The 24,164-nt window shown below is 50.4% G+C and overlaps 1 protein-coding gene across 3 annotated transcripts in view; it reads left to right on the top strand.

The window, feature by feature from the left end:
* Positions 1-13,480, top strand: part of RUNX2 (RUNX family transcription factor 2) — a 314,752-nt gene extending 301,272 nt beyond the window's left edge. For all 3 annotated transcript variants that reach the window (XM_067752784.1, XM_067752781.1, XM_067752785.1), the window contains one exon: positions 12,265-13,480. In XM_067752784.1, coding sequence (XP_067608885.1) covers positions 12,265-12,857 — 593 coding nt within the window. In that variant the 3' untranslated portion in view covers positions 12,858-13,480. The remainder of the gene's footprint in view (positions 1-12,264) is intronic.
* Positions 13,481-24,164: the final 10,684 nt, after the last annotated feature.

Here is a 24,164-nt window from a genome sequence, read left to right as displayed (position 1 = left end):
GGCACTTGGCCCTACTAGGACGGTTAGAAATTCTCTGCTCTATTTATAAAAGGCTTAATCTTCTTTGGTCCCAAGGTGGGGTCTTAATACACCCTAAGGATGGTGATTCCTTGCTGTTTGCGTAGCATATGACAGTTTGCAAAATGCTTCCACACACATTCCCAAGAACCCCGAGTGAGGCCAGGCTCCACAAACATTTAGCAATCTCGTTTTAACACTCGATTCATATTAATTAATTGAAGTGTAGTTGATTTACAATATTACATTAGTTTCAGGTGTACAGCATAGTCATTCAGTATTTTCATAGATTATACTCCATTAAAAGTTATTACAGGGGCTTCCCTGGTGGCGCAGTGGTTGGGAGTCCGCCTGCCGATGCAGGGGACGCGGGTTCGTGCCCCGGTCTGGGAAGACCCCACGTGCCGCGGAGTGGCTGGGCCCGTGAGCCATGGCCGCTGAGCCTGCGAGTCCGGAGCCTCTGCAACGGGAGAGGCCACAACAGTGAGAGGCCCGCGTACCGCAAAAAAAAAAAGTTATTACAAGATAACAGCTGTAATTTCCTGTGATATACAATATATCCTTGTTTATCTGCCTTATCCATAGTAGTTTGTTATCCCTTATTCCCCTAATCCTAATTTGTCCTTCCCCCTTTTCTTTCCCTTTTGATAACCACTAGTTTGTTCACTATATCTGTGAGTCTGTTTCTATTTTGCACATACACTCATTTGTATTATTGTTTAGATTCCACATAGAAGTGATATCACAGAGTATTTGTCTTTCTCTGTCAGACTTATTTCACTCAGCATAATACGCTCCAACTCCATCCATGTTGCTGCAGATGGCAAAATTTCATTCTTTTTAATGGCTGTATAGTATTCCCTTCATTTTAATTCCAGCATCTTTTGAAAGATGTCTTTGATCTGAGCACTTCCCCCCCAAACTCTGGGGGGGAATTATAAACCATCACTAGCAGATACTGGTTGTAGCTGGTCTCCACTGGCAAGTGATATCCAGTCCTGGCAGTCAGATAATTCAGATAATATAATACAAAATTATAATTAATCTACTTTGTTTGGCTATTTCAGATTGGTTGTCAACATCAATAAAGTTGAGCCGATAAATCCACCTGCCTACCTAGTCCGGTTCACCTGGACCTTTCGGGGATGTTCTAGGATCTTGCCAGGACTTTGTTAATCTGAGCAATCTCTTCTCTCCTCCACGGCTGTTCTCATCCGCCCCCCTGCCCCATTCTCTAAACACCCGAAACGTAAAGACCAACAAACATCATACAAGAGAGCTTAATTCTGCAAAGGAAGTCAACTGCATCAATACAGATCTTTCCGTACTTCTAGAGAATATTAATATCCTGATAAAATATGGTTCCATATCTCCTCTCATTTGGAGACAATATGGAAGGAGAGTTGGGGGGAAGGTGGGGGGGCCTTATGGATTTTCGTCCTCAGTTACTCAGCTGGGAGATGCTTTGCACGGTGTTCCAGAAGGGAGGGGAGCCACTGCAAGGCACACCATGTGTCACAGTGCCTCACATTGACTCATGGCCAGATCTTGAGAAAAATTCACAGAAGTCAGGAAATTCCGAGAGAATGCTCTCATTTCACCCTCTGCTGACCCTGTAGTGAAAGCGTAGGTAGGGTCAGGCTGGAGGACGTTTTTAGAAAGGGAAAAATCAAAGCACTACTGTTGCTCTTGCATGCCTGGGGCAGGGCAGGGTCCTAACAGGCCTGGCTGAAGATGCAGCATCAGCCTTCAGCCCCAGTGCCCTGGGGGGGCCAGAGCTGGTCTGTTTCTTCTTTTTTTAAAAAAAGAAATTTATTTATTTATTTATTTATTTATTTATGGCTGCATTGGGTTTTCGTTGCTGCGCATGGGCTTTCTCTAGTTGCGGTGAGCGGGGGTTACTCTTCATTGCGATGTGCAGGTTTCTCATTGTGGTGGCTTCTCTTGTTGCGGAGCACGGGCTCTAGGCACGTGGGCTTCAGTAGTTGCGGCACGTGGGCTCAGTAGTTGTGGCTCACGGGCTCTAGAACGCAGGCTCCATAGTTGTGGCGCACAGGCTTAGTTGCTTCGCATTATGTGGGATCTTCCCGGACCAGGGCTCGAACCCATGTCCCCTGCATTGGCAGGCGGATTCTTAACCACTGCGCCACCAGGGAATTCCCTGTTTCTTCATTCTTGACTTTTGCAGGAGATTCCACCCCCCCCCCCATCCTTGGCTTTGTTTCCCCTTGGGGAACAGCATCTTTCTTTCTGGGTAGAGTAAGATGCCCAAGACCTCCCCTTCTAATGGACAGGGCCAAGTTTAGAGTTGGGGCTGCTCATTTGAGCTTTGTGTGTAATTGAGCCTGGCACAAGAGGTTAGCATTAGGAGGGATGGCATGGAATGAAGGAAAGGGAAAGCTCGGACCTAAATTAGAAAAGCTTTCCTAAGGAGAGACACAGTGACACGGCTGGGTGATCTAATCTCCAGGGAATTCTCAAGAGACAGGATCAAGTATTAAAAGTGTCCGGATGGGGCAGTGAGAGAACTCATAGGGCCATTTCTTGGGGTCATTTGCTTCTATGTGCAGGGGGTGGGGTGGGGGAACTGTGGAAATAGGTGACAGACACCAGAGGCGTCAGACGTTAAGAGCGAGGCTGTGCTCCCAGGGCTGCATGGAATGCTGAGAAAAACAGGGTAATCCACTTAATAGATGTTTTCCAAGCGTGTCCAGAGCTGGACATTGCCACTTAGGTCCAGAGGACAGCGAAGGATCCCTTTCCTCTGCTCTGCCATTGACTCGGGACACCCTTGTTGAGAACCTCGCTGCTTATGGCTTTGGGAAATGGGACCATCGCCCCTCCCTCCTCTGCAGGTGGGACGCTCCACTGCTTCCTTTACTTCCTGTGGGCCAACAGCGTGGCAAGGAGGCGTCGGAACAGGCCAAGGAGGCTTTCTCCTTGAGGTGCTATACCTGCTGAGCTGGTGAGTGGACACGCGTGTGTGTCCACCTGCCTTACCCCAGGGGTCCTGGAGCCTGGTCGTGTGAAGAGGGCCCAGCCGAGCCCCGTTCTGCGGGCACAGCGCTGCTCCCCCACAGCTGTCCTGGCCTCTCCGTCCGCCTGTTGACTTGCGTCAAGGAGCTGGCAGCGCGGGGCCCCAGTGATCCCCAGCGCCGCCCGCCCCCCCCCCCCACGCCGCCCCGCCAGACCGTCTCTCCTGCCCGCATTCCTGGTGGCGTCCCAGCTCCGGGTGACCCCAGGTTCTAATATTCTTGGGTTGGTTCAGACTACCCAGCTGGCGGCGCTCGCTCCGGGCTCCTGGCCTTGTTAAAGCCAAAATGCCGTCTTTTACAGCCTGGCTCTTTCCATCAAATTCATCAAGCAGCCCGCGGGGCTTTTTGTTTGTTTGTTGTTTTTGCAAGCAAGATGGCCCCTTTGCTTAGCTCTCTTGTTGGGGTATGGGATAGGGGCGGGGAGCCTGGGCTGCAGTAGGGCCTGGTCTGGGCTGTGCGATTGTTATTTTTTTAAATGATAGTTTTAAAAAATAAAGTTCAAAGGTGAGTGCCCTTCCAGGAGGAAGGATTAAATGGGTGGATTTGGAAATCTTTCAACCCTGGAGGCATTGCTAGGGAACATAATCTATTTTGCATTTTTCTTCGTGAGCCAAAGTCGGTTATGGTGTGGGAATCGCTTTTGCATTCTGTCTCTCCCTTTCTGCATGCTACAAACATATTCATGCCAAGGAATATACAGGTTGTATAAACATCTCTTCAAAAAATCACATAAAGATATTATATATAGTCACATATGTCTCCTTCCAAGTGGGTGTGCTCGTAAAGACACAGAGAGATAGCCCTCACACCCTATATGCAAAAAACGGCCAATTTAGACGTTGGCAGAGCCGTTCTGTCTGAGTAGAAAAGCTTGGCTCTGTGCTTAACAAACAATCCCATAAAACCCACGCTCGCTTTTATTGAATATTGATGCATGAAAGGCCCAGGGTGGACAACCTGAACCAGGGCAGAAGGCAGCCCTCACTGTATTGTCCATAAAGGGTGGCAGGAAAGTCTCTTTTTGCTGAAATTCAATCCATTCCTAGAAAAAAAAAATTTGCTTCTAATACTGGTTGGCTGGACTTCACGCTTGTGTCTCTTTCTGGTGTAATATCATTTGAGCTCCTTGAACAGCCAGAGGTTCCTTTTACATTTGGTCTTCCTGCCTCCAGCCTCACCCCCTGTGTTCAGCCTCCACAAGGCCGGCTGCCAGAGTAATCGCTTAAAAATGCAAATCAAATCTATCGCTCTCCTGCCTACCATCCTTCAGTGGCTCCCCTCCGCCTGCTCAAGCTCAAATTCCTTACCTTAGCAGACCAGCCGCTCAGCTCTCTGTCCTTGTTACCTAGTGAGTCATTTCATGCAAGTCTCCCAGCCCTGGGCACCCTACACTTCAGCTCTTTCAAATTGTCTTTCAGGCCACAATTCCCAAGCCTCGTATAACTCCCTCCACCTGGAATAAGCCCCAGGGTATGAGTGGGACAGTGACAGCATCTTTTGGGCAGGACGAGGGGTACAGAAAACTGATGTGGGGGAATGAGGGTAGTCCTTTCAACTAGGGTGTCCAGAAAAGACCGCTGGAGAAGGTGACCTTGAGCAAAGGCTGAAGGCGGTAACAGACGGAGCCATGGGGATGTTCGAGGGGGGAAGAATGCCAGGCAGAGCAGCAAGTGCAAAGGCCCTGAGGTCGAAATGAGTCTGATACCTTCAAGAAATAGTTGGGGCAGAGTGAACGAGGAAGGGATGGGGCAGCTAGGGGCCAGGCTGAGGACCTGAGGCTCTTGAACTGAAACAATCCCCACTTGTTCTCGGTGGCCAGTGGTGCTAGTGAGAAAGGGGGACCCTGAGGAGCCAGCAGCTTGGCTGCGAAATGCTTGGAGGGTTGACATCACTTTGCTTCCAAAAGTAGAATGAGTCTAAAAGTGGATCTAAAAGTGTCAGACTCCAGACTTTCCTTTCTTCTAACCTATGTCCACAGTCTCAGCAAAACTATTTTAGAACTTTTCACCCTGCTGATTGCGAATGGAACAGTCTTTAATGATGCAGTCATGTTTAGGTCCAGATCTGGGTAAAGGGTCCTCATTCTTAGGGGAGTCTTCGGGGTGTTTACATCTGATCTATAATGTTCTCAACAGTAATTTATTTTACCAGTTTTTCTTATTCCTCTTTTACAAACCATCCCAGAAAGTTCGTACATAGACCTTCCTTCAAGTGTATGGATAAAATTGTGAATTACCGTCACACCTCCCCCAGCTGTTTTTTTTTTATTGTGGTAAAATATATACAGTGTACATTCACTATTTTATCCAGTTTTAAGTGTACAGTTCTGTGGCATTAAGTACCTTCCCATTATTGGGTAACCCTCACCATCATCCGTCTCCTGGAATGTCCTCATCTTCCCCAGCTGGAAGTCTGCACAGTAAACACTACCTTTCCGCTCGCCCTCCCCTCAGCCCTGGCAACCCCCATGCTCCTCTCTGCCTCTATGACTCTGACTGCCCCAGGAACCTCACCCAAGAGAAATCATATAATATTCTGTGTATCTGCTTTTGTGACTGGCTTGCCTCACTTAGCATACTGTGAAGCATTATCCATGTAGCAAGTATTACAATTTCCTTCCTTTTTAAGGTTGAGTAATGTTCCATTATATCAATATCACATTTTGTTTATCCACCCATCCATGGCCACATGTGCTGCCTCCACCTTTTGGCCAATGTGAATAATCCTGCCATGAGCATCGGTGGATAGACCCCTGCTGTCACTTCTTTCTCTCCCCTCTTTAAAAAGTACTCTTTGGGCTTCCCTGGTGGCGCAGTGGTTGAGAGTCCGCCTGCCGATGCAGGGGACGCGGGTTCGTGCCCCGGTCCGGGAGGATCCCACGTGCCGCGGAGTGGCTGGGCCCGTGAGCCATGGCCGCTGAGCCTGCGCGTCCGGAGCCTGTGCTCCGCAACGGGAGAGGCCACAGCAGTGAGAGGCCCGCGTACAGCAAAAAAAAAAAAAAGTACTCTTTGTGCCGGAGAATCTTTTGGCTCAAATCAGTCTCTGGCTGCCCTTCTGCCTTCCCAGCTGCGTTTTTACTAAGTTGATTGATGATGAACACCCCTTCTCATTAGCGCAGCCCTCAGCCACTAGGAAATTAGAGGCTCGGCTAATTCACACGGAAGTAAAAGGGTGATGACTTTTCCCATGTCATCCTTGGGAAGTCACTAATGCTTCTGGAAACAGAGACTAAGGATTTCCCCAGGGCTGGGCCTTCTGATCTTCAGAGGATGGCTCCTCAGAGGCAGGGACTCCAGTGAATGGGCGATGTTCTGGGAGAGTCCGCAGGCACATCCTGGCCAGGGCTACCGGGCGTCTCTTCAGATGTCCTGGTCCATTGGCTGTAGCAGAGCCTGGATGAAGCCGTAGCCATGGTTTCAGAGGCCCCTGGGCCAGCCCATTCTACTCAGTAGCTACAGACTGCACTGCTACTCTCCAACAGCTGGCCTGAACAGTACTCGCCCTTGAACAAAAAAGATGCAAATTGCAAAAGAAATTTACATTAAGAAAGTTCACACGTTTTCAGAATGGAGGAGGCCCAGATATGAGAGAGAATGGAATCACCATGAATGGCATGGGATCAGGTCTCGGTGGCTGTGGGCTTTGTCTAAGCTATCCAAATTCTGTGAGCCTCAGTTTCTCCGTTTGAAAATGGGAAGAAGGCCACTGTTGGGATTAAATAAGAAAACGTATGAAAGTTGCTTTTGTCGAATAACCCTAGCTGTGTATTAGTGTTATCTTATAAAATGGGTGCTTTTGAAATATAAGATGCCCGGGCACCCTCCCCAGAGACCGTGATTTAATTGGCTGGGGCAACAGTAGTGTTTAATAAAGTTCCCCAGGTGATTTTAATATGCAGTCAGGGTGACAAATCATCAGCCTAGAGTGTAGCAGACCCTCCACAAGTGTTAGCTCTCCTTCTCAGCCCTTGTCTCATCCCTGCAAACTCCGTAAAGCATGTGCCCTCCTTCACACACGATAGCCTTTGGCATTAGCTGCATGGATTCATCTCCTGGCTCTGTGACAGTGAGCAGGGTACTTAACATAACAGAGCCTCAGTTTCCTACACAAGAAAATGGGATTACAAACAGAATCCACACCATGGTCTTCCATGAAGATTAGAAGAGAGAATTTAGCATGTGGCTTGGGGATAGCACTCGGTCAATGTTGGCTGTTATTGGGAGCAGTCAGTGTCAAGTCAGGAATCCCATGGTCTGTACTGCAGCCGGCCCTTTTCACCCCTTCCAGAGACACCAGCCCTTCTCTCCCCTGCCAGGCTGTCCTGCTCCGGCTCTCCTGCTGAGCCACGTTCCTGGGAGATGCCTGGTGAGGGCTTGGGATCACACTGAGTCAGAGGTATTTGTAGGCGTGACTCACCAGGTCTTAAAACCAGAAGATTGCCCTGTGGGTCTCATGACGTTTCTGGAAAATAAAAGGAGTGAATATTATTGGGTTTAGTTCATCCGACACTCGTCCTCCCTTTTGTGTGCCGGGGGTTCTGAAAGAAGCAGGCAGTGGCCCAGCCAAGTCTGAACCATCAAAGGCCAGGGCCTGGCTGCACTGCTGAGAGATGATGCTTCTCCCCCAGACAGGTTTCATCCTTTTCTCACAGACTTCTGCTTCTCTGGTTCCCTGTCCAAAGCTACCCTGTTTCTCCTCCCTCCAGGCTCCTGGGAAAATGTTCCCACGGGCTGCCTCTGCTGAGGTGTGTCAGAGCTGAGCTATGCTGCATGGCTGGGTGTGGGCTGGGAAGGGGCCACCCAGACTCCAGAGCATAAGAAAGGGAAAGTTCCCCTTCTGCAGCCAGAATTTCTGGAACCTTGCACTGAAGCAGCAGCCAGGAGTGCACCCATTTCTCTGATGCCTTTTCCCCCACCTCCTGCATCCCTGCTGATAGTGAATCCTAATGTTTCTGGGTCCCAGCTGTCTCTAGAAGCTGTCTACTTCTCTGCGTCTCTAGCTACCACCCTAGCAAAAGCCACTGTCATTTTGTAATTTCTCACCTGCAATGGCAACCTTCTAACTTGTGTCCCTGGCTTCTATTCTGTCCACTTCTTGCCCAATGCAGCCAGGTGAACTTTTCGAAATACAAAACTGATCATATCACACACACACACACACACACACACACACACACACACATACAGACACACACACTTATGTTTAAAACTTTTTCAAAGCTTTCCATCGTTCATAGAATAATGACAAAACCCCTTAATAAATTCAGCAAAGCCATGTTTATCAGGATTTGGTTTGGCTGTGAGTGACAGAAAACCCAATTTAACAGGAGTTTGAATAGGTAAGATTTTATTTTCTCATACAAAAAGGCTACAGTTGAGCCAGCTAGAATTTGTATAGCAGTTCTTCAAAATTCTCAGGGACTCAGTTCTCTGCTCTATAATCCTTAGCATGTGGTTTCTACCTCATGGTCCAAATGGGCTGCTTGAGCACCTGCCATCGCAACCAAAACCCAGGCACAGGAACAAAGAATTGTACATAGCACTTCTACTGACATTTTTCTGCCCAGAATTTAGTGACAAGCCTAGAGCTAGTTGGAAGAGAGGTTAGAAAATGTAATCTTTATTCTAAGTGGTCATGGACCAGCTGAAAAAGAGGAAGAAAATGGATATTGAGCAATACTGGCAGTGTTTATCACACACTCCATCTCCTGGCCCCTGCTCTCCTTTTTGAGCTTCATCTCACCTCACACTTCCTTCCCCTGGCTCTCTCCACTCGCAGCAAACTGGCTTTCTCTGGAAGTCCCACATATTTGCAGCACTCCCTTCTGCCTCAGGCCCTTGCTTATGCATCAACATTCTCCTCTCTTCCTACTTAACTACTCATCCTTACTCCACTCCAACAGCATTTCCTCAGGGAATCTTCCTTGATTAGGTCAAACCTTCCCTTTTCTTTTAGATGCTTATAGCACTGTTGCAATTACACATTTGTTTATGCAATTATTTGATTAATTTCTGTCTCCACAGTGAGGTCAGGATTTAGGTCTGGCTCTGTACACTGTGGAGCATTCTGCTGGGCATATTGTAGGTGCTCAATAAATATTTGTTGAATGACTTAATGAATAAATGTAAATGTAATGTAATAAATTATCTTATATAAAAAAGAGGCTATGACTCAGCAAACAATTTTCCTGGGCAAATGGTGGAGGGTGGCCAGGAGGGCTGGGGAGACACAATAGAGCCAGGGGAGAGTTCTAAATGATTCATTCAAATCCAGTAAGCTTTTGGGTGTGGCAGAGGAAGCACTGGCCTGGAACTCAGGAGCCCCGTTTTCTGGTCTCAGCTCAGCCACCAGTAGCTGGACCACTGCCTGAGCCAGTGAGAATTGATCAGATGCTGGATATACTTTGAAGGCAGAGGCTATAACCACTGCTGGCAGATTGGATGTGGGGAGTAAGGGAAAGAGATGGGTCAAGGGTTTGTCCTGGGTGTTTGGCTAAACAAAGGGAAGGTCACTTACTGAGAAGGGGAAGGTAGCAAGAGGGGCAGGTTTTAGGGGATGATCTGAAGGGTTTATTTGCAAACGAACTGCAGGTTCCTGTAGCCAGCTGCACACTTCACCTCTTCCACAGGCGTCCCCCAGGGAAAGCCTAGGCCCAGGCAGGTGGGTTTAAGTGGTGGTGATAGGGAATGCCAAGTGAGTGTAAAAGAGATAGAAAAGGTCAGCCGTTCAAGGTACATAGTTACCAGCCGAGCAATGATTCAGCCTGACTCAGCAATAGGATTGAACAGAAAGTACTCAGAAGACCTTGACTTACAGGCATGGAAAGAAGCAGTCACTTTCTGCTAAAGGTCAGTGACAAGGCAAGGCATGTTCATGCATGGTCACTGCAGAAATCTTTGAAGTTTTAGCTTAAACAGCAGTGAAGGGCTTTCCTCTTTAAGAACCCTTCACTCCTCCCTAAGCCAGTGCTCACTCGTTCAAGGCTTTGCTGGAAAACCATCAAACTAACAGTAGAATAGGCCACCTCTCTTATTCCTCTGATGGCTAGGCGAGGTCATCACATCATTACTATTACTATCTTCATGATCATATGAGGCTTCTAGGTCGCTCCTCTACCCCTGGTTACTCCAGTTTCTACGATTGTGAACCCTAAGCTTTATTGCCAACCTTGTATATTTGGTCTACACCTTTGCTTTGCAAGGTGTGGTCCCCAGACCAGCAGCACCCACGTGACCTGGGAGCTGGCTAGAAATGCCGAGTCTCTGGCCCCAGTCCTGACCTGCCAAATCACAACCTGCCCTTTAACAATGTCCCAGGGGAATGGACTGCACATGGAAATTCACTGCGCTAGAACATTTTGGGTACCTGCCTCTATCTCATTTTCCTTGTTAGACTTCTTTTCGATTATATATAACAGCCTCTTGTCTGCTGTGTGTGAAGCTTATTAACATCGTGCTCAAGCAAAAGCAGAGCCAACAGTTTGTAGGATTTCTCTTTGATTCTTTTCAACTCACGAGGGTGATGTGCCCAGAAGTGTCAGAGATGCGTGGTTAACAAAAGAAGAGCCTCACAGAAACCGGAGGAACTGAAGTTCTGGTGGAAGAGAGGCAGTTCTGTGAAAGCCAATAGCAGAAAGTGCCCATGCGATCTCCATCAGAGGAGTTTTCGGGCACACGGGTGGCTCTCCTCAACTGCGGTCCCCGAAGAGCCATTGCTTCTCTGCTCCCATCAGACCAAATTCACAACCATACCGACTGGACATTGGAACATCTGGGACCTGTGAGTACTGTGAGAATGTGGTTGAGTTGAAGTCAGGATGAGGGAACAAACTCTCGCCAGATGATTGCTCTGAGTCTCCGCAAGACTCAACTCCCAAATGACGGAACAGCTCACCCATGAGGGGCAGCGAGAGCACACACGTTCACAAGCAATGGGGAACGTGTTTACTCACCGGCTCTGTCGTCATGTCATTCTCCCACCCACACCTCCCCAAGATAACAGGCCGAGGTAATAGAGCAAGCTCTGCCTTTGAAAGGCTTGGAACCCCTCAAGGGCAGGGCATAAAGGTGGGCACCCAAACTGCCAATGAGGAGAGCCAAGAGTAGACACTCCAGCTGGAGCTGGGAGCAAGCCTTCGGAGAATGGGCTCCAGTAAGACTCAGAACCGCTTCCAGGGTGAGCACGAGCCGTCTACCCAAAGGCGGGAACAGGGAGGCCGAAACAGCTGAGGTCATTGGCATTGAGGTGGATCCTTTGATCTGAGGTTGGTAAACCTTGCTGCTATACCCAGTTGCAAAGAGCTGCTGCCCACTTTCTACGTGGGGACTCAGGGGATTAGGGGAGAACTCACAGCAGGAGGCTTACAGAGTCTTTGAGTGCGGCCCCCTGTGAACTTAGACCCGTGCTGAAGACTTTTTTTTTTTTTTTTTTTGCGGTACGCGGGCCTCTCACCGTTGTGGCCTCTCCCGCTGCGGAGCACGGGCTCCGGACGCGCAGGCCCAGTGGCCATGGCTCGCGGGCCCAGCCGCTCCGCGGCATGTGGGATCTTCCCGGACCGGGGCACGAACCCGCGTCCCCTGCATCGGCAGGCAGACTCTCAACCACTGCGCCACCAGGGAAGCCCCAAGCTGAAGACTTTTGAAGGCAGGTTGATCAGTCCTGGTTGGGACCCAGGGGTCACTGGGATAGGAAACCAAGTCCTCAAGGGGGGAAGGGTCTGGCCCGAGGTTCCATGGCCTTTTCTGGCAGAGCGCTGAGATCTGGCTCCTGGCCCCAAACTCTTTCAACTTCCTCCTGAGAGCTTGGCTTTGCTGGGACAGTGGAGGGAGCCCTCTGCTTAACACACTTCTGCTTCTGAGGGGGGTGGAGGGGTCCTCCTTTCACAACCTTGACCTACTGTCCTTGGCAAGACTGCCTGCGAACAGGCTGCAACTTCCGCCCCTGCCTGGAACTCCCTTGCTGTCTTCCCAGCAGTGCCCCTCTCTAGACCTCAGGAGAGAGCCTTAGCCACCAGGATGCCTTGCTGGACTCCATGGTCTCCCCTGCCTAGGGATTCCCGTGCTCCTGAGACCCACTCTTCCTTATCGGATCTAGGGGTAGGAAATAAGTTTCCACCTTCTAACTCAGTTCCTTTATACCTAGCATGGAGCCGGACATACAACTGGCGCTCAATAAATGCCCGAGTGACCCTTTCTCGTTTCCTCCTTGACAGATTCAGAGCCCAGCACCTTGGACTCCCAGTCTTCGACCACCTTGTTCCTCTCCTCCGAGGACCCAGGCCCCTCCACCACCGCGCTTCCTTCTCCCTCGTCGTCCTGCGAGCCCCAGGCGTTCTCCCCGGGGCCCTCGGTTCTGGCCCCGCTGCTGCCGCCGCTCCCCGCCGCCCCTGCGCCTCCCGCCTCGGGCTCGGGCGCCCCCCGGCGCGCCGGCCTCTACTCGGTGGTCGCCTCCTCCCCGGAGGGAGCTCCGCGCCTCGTCGACTGGCTGCCCGGCTGCCCCTCGACCACCCCTCCCGGCGTCCGCGGGGATGAGCGTGATCGGCCGGCTACCTGCGCCCCGCGCCCGGGCGCGGCAGGCAGGGAGGAGGGCGCGGAGGACCCGGGCGCTTCCCCGCCGCCCTGCGCCCGGCCCGCCGCCGCCGCCGCCGCCGCCGCCGCGACCTTGGAAGCCAGCGTCGGGGACATCCTGGTGGAGTTGCGGACGATGAATGGCCACCTGGACGTCATAGCGAGGGCCCTCACGAAACTGGCCTCGTCCCTGGGGCCGCAGCCGCAGCCGCAGCCGGATGCCCGGGATGGCAACTGATGGAGCTGCCCCCGGACTGTGTATCCGCGGAAGCCGCGCAGTAAAGGGATCCTGAATGCACCAGGCATCCCTGCCTGTGTCACCCCTGAGCCTGGCAAACACAAAAGAGGACGGAATTACTCTGCTCAACCTACTTATGGGAAGGAATGGACCTCCCCTCGCATTTCAATCGGAAATGATGGTGCTTTTCACACTCTGCCGTGCCAGGCTCGTTCTCAGCTCTCTCCCGCCTGCCCCACTCCTGGGAGCTCCCCTGGCCCTTCAGGTGTCCTTCTCTTGTTTTGGAGAAGGCCTTGAGCTCCTGGCAGGACAAGTGCCCGAAGATTGCGGTGGGACCCTGGGCAAGATGCTCAGGGAACCATCCTTTCCCGACCCACATTGGTGACTTCTGAGTCCTGTGGAGGAGGGGAGGCAAGTGTGAAGCATGTTACAAAATCAGTCGTTCAAGGGCAGCTCCGGTGTTCCTTTCTTGAGTTGTTGATGTGGTATCTGATCTCTGGTGACTTTTACACATTCCTTTAAAAAATAGTTTTGGGAAAAGAAGTTTATTTTTTCCCATTATAACCACATTTCAAGAGGTTTGGAAAACAGAGAAGTGAGAAAAACCTGATGTATTTGGAGAAGGGGAGTATTTAAGTCTTTCTTATGAATAAGAAAGTATTTTGTGTAATAAACAAGATTTTTATATGTACTTTCTGGGTGTTGGCCTTTCGGTGCCACATTTCTTCCTTCCCCTGCTCTTCCTGTTCTCAGTTACCTATCCCAGCCTTACTTTACTCCTTGAGTCTTATTTCAACTTCTCTCGTGCTTGTGAAGGATAAGCTTTTAAAGGTTGGCATGGTTCTTTTCGAAAGCTCCCAGACCTCCCTAAATTTGGTAAATCCACCCTTTTTCTCTGGATTGGAGCAGAAACCGATTCACTGGCCAACGAGGTGGAAGCCAGCACCCCTGGCCTTTCCTCCTAGATGCCGGTAACACCATCCTTCCCAGTTGTGACAAACAAACACGTCTCCAGACTTTGCCAGTGTCCCCTGGTGGAGACCTAGATGGAATTTCAGAAATCTGGAGGAACCTATGCCCTCCAGGATCTGACTTCCCATAAGGAAGAGGGCCCTTCTCTCGCCTTCCTGATTGAATTAGAATTTTAATCAAGTGTGCTCATTTGCCAGAAGCAAACCTACTGCTCTTTTTCCAGAAACAAACCAAGCGTTGGAAACCACATTGCACAGAGTAAAACCCCACCCCGAGCATTTGCAGGGCGCACAGCTGGTGAGCTGCCTGGTTTCTGCAGTTTCTGCCACCCCCCAGAGCTTCTCAGACTTTGGCACGGAGAGCTTATGATGCAGGTTCTGCTTCGGCGGCTCCGGGGTGGGCCTGGGACTCTGCATTTCAAATAAGCGCCAGGGGATGCTGATGCCACTTGCCCAAGACACATTTTGCGCAGTAGTGAGTAGGGGTCGTCTGCTCTGGGATTCCTGCTGGTTGCATTGCCACTGTTCCCCAGAAACTGCTGTTTGCCTTTGCCCCTGCAGAGACCTGGCTTCCTCAACCTTTAAACTTTCAAAGCAGCTGTGTGGGGGACTTTTCTTTTTAAAGCCAGGGTGTATTAAGTCTAACCACCCACTTCTAAGAAAGCTTCAGTGGAGTTCAAAGCAATTCCAGCAAGCATTTATTGGATACCTACAATGCTGATGCCCTGGGGGACACAAAGATGAATAGAATATAGGCCCTGCCCTCCAGGGGTTCCCAGCCCAGTGTCCCATAAGGAGAGGGATTATTAATCCCAGCATGTAAACAATTTGAAGCAGCAGGGAGTGGTGAGAATGGCAGTCACAGGAGGCCAGGCTCCTTGAGGTTTGCCTTTGGCAGAGGTATTTAATCCCTCTGAGCCTCAGTCTCCTGATCTGTGTCAAACGGGAATGATGGCATCTGCCTATCAGAATCAGACATGGACGCGATGGCGGCTTTGCACTCCCGGAAGCGCAGTCCAAATGCCTTTTTATGGTCAGCGGGCATTTTTACTTCCTCTCTCCTGGGTCCTAAGTCAGGAGGCGCCAGGTGGAGTGAGAATCACACACTCAGGTCTGAGTTGCCTTCTGGCTCTGAGGGACTAACCCCTTCGCTTTTTCAGGAAGAGAATCTATGGCCCAAAGGGACCAGGCTTTGTTCTGCTCTTTAGCGGAAGAAACAGCTAAACTGGAATGCCAGTGCCACACCTGAGGGCATCAGCTTCTGGTTTTTACTCCTTTGAACAGTCTTTTGTTTTAATTTTCACTGACTTCTTTTGTGTGAGATTAAAAACAGCAACAAAAAACTGGATCTTTCAGGAACAAAGAGGGGCTGGCATATAAATCCTAAATTTAGATATAGGGACTGAATCATTTGATCAGAATCCCCATATCTATTTATATATTTATACTTCTATGTATGAGATTGAGATGGAGGATATCAGAGGAAGGAACCGACATAACACTGATTCCATCTGGGCAGACCAGAGGAAAGTCTGAGCTCCCGTCCTGGGTGAGTGGGACCTCAGAGACTGGGCCTGCTTTAGGGTTTTTGAAGCTGGGGCTGAAGGAGGTTAGAAGGTCAGGATGGCCTTCATCTTGCAGAAGGTACAGCCAGGGTAAATTTGACAGTTTCTGGGGTGGGATGGAATTGAGTTCAAACAAAATATCAGTTTGAAGGTGCTGGACAGAAAAAAGGAAGTCTAGTTTTGTAGGTTTTTTTTTTTTTTTTGCCGCGCGGCTTGAACGATCTTAAGTCCCCAGCCAGGGATTGAAACAAGGCCCTTGGCAGTGAAAGGGTGGAGTCCTAACCACTGGACCACCAGGGAATTCCCTAGTTTTGTAGATTCTCGATTGAAACTTCCCTCCGGTACCTGTCCTGATACCTGTTTTTCCCAAGGCGTAGGGTGTCGTTCGGGTGGGCATATCATGAGACAAGCACACGATGGTTCAAGGTGGCAAGCTGAAGGCAAGCATAAGACCTATGGCGGAGGATAGCAGGCTTCAGCCAAGGAAGGATTTACCAGCAGTTACCGGACTCAACTGTGTGAGGTAGTGAGGGGCCTGTTTTAGGAGGGCAACAAGCAGAGACTGGATGGGTGCTTCAGCAGAAGGGATTGTCCACTCGGTGGGGCAGTGATTTAAGGACTCTTTCACTCTAACTTTGAAGTAATTCTTAGCTCTTCCCTGTCTCTCATGCCTATATCCAATCCAAAAGCACATCACATTGGTTCTACCTTCTAGAGAGTTCCATGATCCAGCCACTTCTCACCACCTCCATTGTTATTACCTGGTCTAAACCACTCTATCCTTTCTCACCTGAGTTATTGCCATTGGCTCCTAAATGGGCTCCCTGCTCCCTCTCCATTCTCACAGAGCAGCCAGGGTGGTCTTTTAAAAATATTTCTAACTAGATTATTCTTCTGCACAAGACTCTCAGTGGCTTTCATCTCACTCAGAGTAAGAGCCAAAGTTTTACATAATCTGGTCTCCTGTTACTTGCCTGACCTCATCTCTTATGACTCTCCTGCACTCTGGTCACCCACGCCTCCTTGATGCTTCTCCCGTGTACCAGGCACATTCCTACCTCAGGGCCTTTGCACTGCCTATTTCTTCAGCCTGGACCACTCTTTCCCAGATATATCACATGGCTTGCTCCCTCACCTCCTTCAGGTCTTGGCTCAAGCAACACTATCCTTTTATAAGTTGTAATCCGCTCCCTAACCATCAGCCTCCTCTCCCTAGATACATTTCTTTTTCTCCTTTTTTGCCTCGCACCAATATCCACCTTACCCAGATATATGTCTTACTTTATTTTTTGTTCTTAGAATGTCAGCTTCCCGTGAGGGAAGAAATTTTTGTCTGTTTTGTTCACTGCTGTCTTCCCAGCACACTGCCTTTTAAAAAACAAAGTGTTTTGTAAAAGGGACCTGTCAATTGTTGTAACAATTCAGACAACACAGAGGAGAACAAAGAAGAATATAAAACTCACCCCAAATTCCACCCCCAAGAGATAACCGCTGTCAGTATTCTGGCAACTACTATATGAAACATCTGTGTTTCAATAGAAACATATACATGTGTGTCCAATTCTACAGATGGACAGTGTGTCTGCTGCTCTGTAGCCTGTTTTGTTTGTTAACCTGATAATAGATGATGAAAATCTTTCTATTTAAAAAAGTAGACATTATATACGAAGCAAGATTTACTTAGCCCATTTTCTATTTGTGCTTCCAGATTTTTCACAATCGTAAGCAGTCCTGTAATGACCGTGTCTGGGAATACATGTTTTGTCTCTTCTGTGACTATGTTGTTCATGTAAATTCCTGGAGGTGTAATTGTGGAGTCAAAGGCATACGTTCCTACTTCTTTTTCTTTTTTTAGATGTTATTATTATTTAACATCTTTATTGGAGTATAATTGCTTTACAATGGTGTGTTAGTTTCTGCTTTATAACAAAGTGAATCAGTTATACATATACCTATGTTCCCATATCTCTTCCCTCTTGCGTCTCCCTCCCTCCCACCCTCCCTATCCCACCCCTCCAGGCGGTCACAAAGCACCGAGCTGATCTCCCTGTGCTATGCGGCTGCTTCCCACTAGCTATCTACCTTACGTTTGGTAGTGTATATATGTCCATGCCTCTCTTCCGCTTTGTCACAGCTTACCCTTCCCCCTCCCCATAGCCTCAAGTCCGTTCTCTAGTAGGTCTGTGTCTTTATTTCTGTCTTACCCCTAGGTTCTTCATGACATTTTTTTTTCTTAAATTCCATATATATGTGTTCGCATCCGGTATTTGTCTTTCTCTTTCTGACTTACTTCTTGCTTTAGGCTGTTGCTGTGTCTTCATCAAGGTTCTAAAAGGGGAAATGAGTGGACGGCAGGAGGAACATGGGGACCTTGGGCTGGTTCCATCCAGGAAACTGGAAAAAGGGGGAAAAGGAAACAAGTCTGCCTTCTGAAGGTTGAACTTTAAAGTCGGCGCGTGAGGGGCCAGACAGAGGTGTGCTACCACCCTGAAGATGTGAATCTTGGATGGTCACTTGAACAGTGAGTTAGTCTGGGTCTGGTCAGGAAACAGAGGCCATCTGGGTTCTGCACACAGAGGGGACTCATTCAGGAACCGGGAGCAAGGGTGTTGGAAGGCTGGAGGAGTGTGGAGGGGAAGGTGGGTACCCCAAGAGGAGTGACTGCAGGAAAGCGCTACCAGCCCTGGGCTGGAGATGCCAAGGGGACTCAGGACCAGTGTGATGCCAAGGTCCCGGCGGTAGAGCTGAGCTGCTTCAGCAGGAACCCAGGAGCGACCCTGCCAGGCTGCAGCCCCTGCCACCGTCATCCTCGGCTGTCACTAGTGCTGTCGCTACTGCCTGACACCCGCCACCGGGGGCCACGGGGGAGGAAGGGAGAGAGTTGCTTCTACCCGCCTCCCGCCTTCCCTGTCAGCGCCTTCTCTTCCCAGAACCTAGCTGGGGGCCCATTGGAGGGAGTCTGGGAGGTGCAGTTTGTGGGACTTCAGCCCTTATGACATAGGACAGAGCAAAGAAGAGCAGGAATGCAGCTGACAGCAAATAAGCAGGTGACAGTCCCAGCAGGAACTCGCGTCAAAGTAGTGGTGCATCTGAAGACAGCAGCTCTCCATCCGCGAGCGGAACGGATCGGCCATGGGAGCACCTGAGAGCAGGTACCAGGGAGACCACGTGGGCAGTGCCTGTGCCGGCAGCTGAGCGCTTGCTTGACCCTATGGGCCCAGCCAAGGCCTCACAGAAGGCACCCTGGCTCTCTCATCTGATGCCACTCAACAGTCCAGAGTGTGGCAATGAGATCCTGTCCCCAGGAGATGGCCTCGCTGCCAGGTGCAGACGGGCTGGGTTTCTGAGCCTTCCTGGTGGGCTGTTAGGCTCTGGACAATCGTAGGCTAACTGGTGTGTGCTGCCGCTCTGGGAGCAGGAAGCCAACCCTGGACTTGCCCTTGGCCATCTTCCTTTATCTAAAGGACGTCCGCGCTAACACTGATCGGGCTCCTATGAGGTGTCGGGCCCTGTGCTGTGTGCTATGTACAGGACTGGGTTTAACTCTCACAGCATCCCTGTAAGCAAAGTTGGGAGCTAGCGCCTATAAGGCCCATTTCATTGATCAGGAAACTGAGGCAAAAGGGGGTCATGTGACTTGCTCATGTTCGCATAGCTGGTAACCGACAGAGCCTGGATCTGTCTGTCTCCAAGGCCCTGGGGCTGCCTCTTAAACTGGACTTTCTCTTTTCAGAAGTAGGTCAAGGACCCAGGACTGTTGAACTGTCTTTGGCTGATGATTCTTCCCCAGGGTGACAGCAGAATTGCTCTCTGGAAGTAACAGGTCCCTGAAGAATCAGAAAATGTCAGCAAACCGGAACAATAAACAGGGGACCGCCCACCCCCCGGGCCACAGTACCAATGATGTCATGTGTACTGGGCCTGGAGAGGCAGAGGAGATACTGGAGGATGAGACAAGGCACAGGAAAGAGTGGATGAGGACAGGCCAGGAGGGTTGTGCCCCCTCGGTGGCTCTGAAATACTGATAACCTTCGGGTCCTTTAGGGTCGATGTCATTAGCCACATCGCGCATACAAGGGGACTTGGCCGTAACTGTATTTTTTCCCCTTCATTCCTTACCCCCTCGGGCCACCTGGCTTCCAACAACCAACGCTGTGTAGAGAGCCAGAAAAATGCAAGGATTTCTGCAGGTCACTGTGGCACCTGCACCAGAATCCCAAGTCCCAGGGGGCATTTGCTAAGCCTCCTAGAGCGAGGGCCCCAGCAGGCAGCAAACAGGCTGACTCTAACCTTGGCTTTCATGGATGAGGCTGGCTGGGGGGTACCGGCAGCTCAAACCATTTCCATAAAACGACCGTGCAAAGCCTCTGATGAGGGGCCACCAGCGGCATCACCCAAGGCTCTCTGCTCCAGCTGCTTCTTCCAAAATGCGCCAAGGGTTGTGTCTCTTGCCCTCGTGCTCTCCGGAGGGCACTGACTCTGGCCCAGCCATCTCTTCTGGAGCAGACATTTCCCCCCGTTTTCTCCATCCCCACGGGGCCTGGCAGCATTGAGGCACGGAGCTGGTGCTCAGAAATGTTGACGGAGGGAGCAGTCCCCGGGCATCCAGTCTGGCAGCCGTGGGTGCCACCTCCTGCATCCCGAGGGCCGCCCGGGCCGCCTGGATGGAGATGAAGACCTGTTGGCCGGCCAGTCTGGTGCTGGCCCGGGAGGGAAGGTCATGACGACCTGCCTCCGCTGCAGCTTCCAGGCCTCGCCTTTGCTTGTTTTCTGGGAGCCTCGGTGTCTGCCCACAATGGCATGGCTCATTCAGCAGCCTGGATTCTTGGCGTGGTGCGCGGGCCGCGTGGCTCTTTTCCGTGGTGAGCATGGCAGGGAAGGCTGGCACTCCCGGACAGAGCATTCCTTCAGGGTCTCCCCGGGCAGGGCTCGTGCCAGGGGGCTCTGCTCCCAAAGCGGGGTGTTCCGATGGGGGATGGTCTCCTTAAGTCACCTCAAAGTTAGCTGGGCTTTGTGCTGGAGTGAACGGATCTAACAGATTTTATCCATTCCTTTCTCTTGCATCCCACTTGGTTCCCAGAAGCATTTGAGATGGCCAAATGGACTGTCGCACTTGGGAGGGAGCTCAGACGGCACCTGGCCTGTCACTGTGCAGATGGTACAGGAAGCGTCACAAAGGTCGAGTGACTTGCTCAGGGGTGGCAGGCAGAACAGATGTCTCGTGAGTCCTATATTCTTTCAACTGCCACTCTTCCGGGCTCCCCAGAGTGAACCTTTCCATTTGCTGGATGAGCTGTCAGTCCACCTCCTCCAGCACAGAGTGGGCGCACCTACACTCAGCACACACGTGTACACACACGGAGGATGCATTAGCTTTTTTTTTTTTTTTTTTTTTGCGGTACGCGGGCCTCTCACTGTTGTGGCCTCTCCCGTTGCAGAGCACAGGCTCCGGACGCGCAGGCTCAGCGGCCATGGCTCACGGGCCCAGCCGCTCCGCGGCATGTGGGATCTTCCCGGACCGGGGCACGAACCCGTGTCCCCTGCATCGGCAGGCGGACTCTCAACCACTGCGCCACCAGGGAAGCCCCGCGTTAGCATTTTTAAATGAAAACAACATTTTTTAGTTTTCTAAACCAGGGGTCAGGCAACCCTGGCCCATAACCTGTTCTTGTTTAGCTTGGGAACTGAGAATGATTTTTACATTTTCAAATCCTGCAAAAAGAAGAATATGTGACAGAGACCGTATGTGACTGACAAAGCCAAGAATATTTACTATCTGACTGTTTGCAGAAAAAAAAGTTTGCTGATTCCTGGTCTGGGCAATGCATTTAACTGTTCATCCGGGGATGGTAAACCATCTTCCCAGGATGCTAAAAACTCCCTTTATAGGTCGATCTGGTCATCTTTATGGGGCTTGGACTCTGAAATTTAGAATTTGCAGCTTCTTTCTTCATCCCTCAGAGGCTGGTGCCTTCTCTGAGTGGTGTCTTGCTGTTGCTAGATTTTTCTCTTCTAAGGGCAAACCATGCAATGACCTCCTTGTCTGGAGACTTCCAACGGTGAATTAGGGGGTCAAGGCTGCCCATGGACTTTGACTACTGGTACCCACTGTGGGGTTGCTGCCGGAGGCATCCTCAGAATGACCAGGCTGGGAATGACCCACGGGTGGTGGCTGAGAACAGAAAACTGCCCAGAGGGTGACAAGGAAAAAATGTCTTTCCCATCAAAGAGGAACACAGAAATGCATGCTCTCTGAATAGCTGTGTTTCCTCTTCACCACGGCAGGCAGGCTTCTCCACGAGTTCCTGTCTCTCCAGGCCACTCATTTCTTTATAGTTACTGAAGCAGAATAACCACAAGTCGAACCGGAAGCACACGATAACCCGTTGAACTCTGCATGGCCTCGGCCGGGCGCACATTCAAATCCTGCCCTGGCCCGCGCAGCTGCGAGGTCTCCAGCCAGCACCCAGCGTGTCTGCAGCTCCAGGCTCGGGCTAGTAACTTCCACAATCAGAGAGAGACCTGGGGGGCGGGGTTGGCGCGGGGGAGGAGAGTGACAGGCAAACGGAACCAGGAACGTTCCCAACTGTCGGAGCCGTTCACGGTCATTACAGATTTACGGGCAGGCAGTTTGGAGTTCAAATATGAGATGACACCAGAAGCCTTTAATGTACAGGGGAGCTTTAAGCATGATCTGGGAGCAGAAAATGGTCTGTGAACACCCCTCTCTGAGATCTTAGAAGTTCTGTTCTATTGACTCCAGGCTGGGCTGCAGCCCCGGTGCACTTCATGGGCTCATAAATATAACATTATTGGACCGAAAAACCAATCCTTCTCCAACAGATTAGGCCCAGATTGGTCAACCCATAAATCAATGCTGAATAAGAACTATAAAGTTGTGAATCAATGTGTCCCAGATCTCCAAACTGGAATGAAAAAGTTGGAATAAAATAGCTGGAGTTCTTCCAAGAGCCTTCTTTTCATCCCCTCCTCCCACCAGCTCCATATCCTAGTACGTTCATTTTAAAAGGGTTTTTTTTTTTTTTGGCTCCTTGGCCTGGCTGTCGGCAGCATTTCAGGGCAGGAAATTCAGTCTAGAAGGGAGGCTGGGGAAACAGAGGCCGTCCTGTTGTGTTTCCGGTCAAGACTGATCTGCAGCTCCACGGTGTCTCCCTGGCCGGGGTCTCCACCTGTGGCTGAGAGGTGACGGCGTTTATCATCCGTGGCATGGAGGCAGAAAGCGAACAAGATGCCCCATGTGTCACTGGCACATAGTGGGTGATCAGGTCATGTTTGGTCAATGACTGGATGTTTAGATCTAATTCATTCAAGGGCTCTGAGCCCCGACATTGAATTACTAAATATAATAATCTGCTCTCCTCTTAGAACTGTACATCTGGTTCAGAAACGCCATCTGGCTATCCCTGTAGGATGTGGTCACCCTTTTGGATCTGGGAGCTGAGGCTGTCTGCTGTGAATGCTGCCCACACGTATGCAGAGAGAATTCCGTCTCGGTTCCTCTGGAGTTCTAAAGCAAAGTTTGTTTTCTGAACCGCCCCCTCTCTTTGATGTCCCCACCTGGGGGACACACCACACAGCCCCTTCTGCCCTCCTGAGGTCTTACCGTAAGGGGTCTGCTCTCCTGGGCTGGGGCCTCTTACTCTTCTCCAGTCATGCCAATGTCCAGCTTACCTACCATCTTCTCCCCTCTGGGGAGGACACGTGCGTGGTACCGTACACATCCCTTGAAATGATGGCCTCCAGGTTTTCCCCAAACACAGACTCCAAGGGCTAGAAGGGACCTCAATCCCGCCTTGCTTCATCTGCTTGTTTGGGGAAACTGAGACCCAGAGAGGGGTACTCACTTATCTCAAGTAGAACTCAGGCCTCTTGCAACCCAGTCCGCTTCATCCTAGTGCAAGCCTTACGCTGACTACATTCTTGTCCTCCTCCCTGGGGGTAAAGAAGGTCCTTGTCACGTTCTCCTGAAAGCACCGTGTCTGTACAATTGGCCGTTTCCTTTGGCCAGTTTCATTTCTCCCACGTTTTTCTCTCTCCTTGCTGAGACTTACAAGGTCATGAGCAGACAAGCTCAAGGCTTCCGAGGAGAAGTTCTCTCCTCCAGTGTGTGCCCCTAGGAGCAATGGAGCCAAACGACAGCGCTCTTTGACGAATGAGCTCCATGTTGGTGTTTTACCACCAGGGGCCACAGAAACCTTGCAGGATGTGTCCAGGGAAATGGATTTTGTAGGGTTAGCTAAATCTGTACCACCCACTGCACAATAGCCGCTCTGTGCAGAAAGGCAGCTCTGAAACAGGTTTAGTTTTCCATCAGTTCCAAGTTTAGGTGAAGAGCCATTTCTGCAGCTAAAGGATTTGTATTTCCCCTTCTCACCCTGATGCCGCTTTTGTCGTCCTGGCTCTTCCACCCCTCATAAATTCTGACATTCTCTCTCTACTTCCTGGGAAAACATTTAACTCCCCAAATGAGCTCTAGGAAATAAAGTGATTGTGCTGCTTGGATGTGCTCTTCTATGAGCAGACCTGTGGATGAGTGTGAATGTGATGAACACTACTGCCTAGAGAATACCTTTTAGCCACTTAGTTCCACTTTTAACCCCTAGGTCTGAGGGCCCATGGCCCATGGAGGGGGATGGGGAAGACTGTCAAAATGATCCTAATTCTTCATCCTTCCTGTAGCCATGCCTTTGCCATACACCTTTGCATTGACCTCCAAGGCTACATCTGGGCTTTGTCATGAACTTGTTTTG

The sequence above is a fragment of the Pseudorca crassidens genome, chromosome 10, assembly GCF_039906515.1.
Source record: "Pseudorca crassidens isolate mPseCra1 chromosome 10, mPseCra1.hap1, whole genome shotgun sequence".
NCBI classification, from domain to species: Eukaryota; Metazoa; Chordata; class Mammalia; order Artiodactyla; family Delphinidae; genus Pseudorca; species Pseudorca crassidens.
Note: the sequence above shows the minus strand (reverse complement) of the source record. Positions and strands in the feature narration are given on the sequence as shown.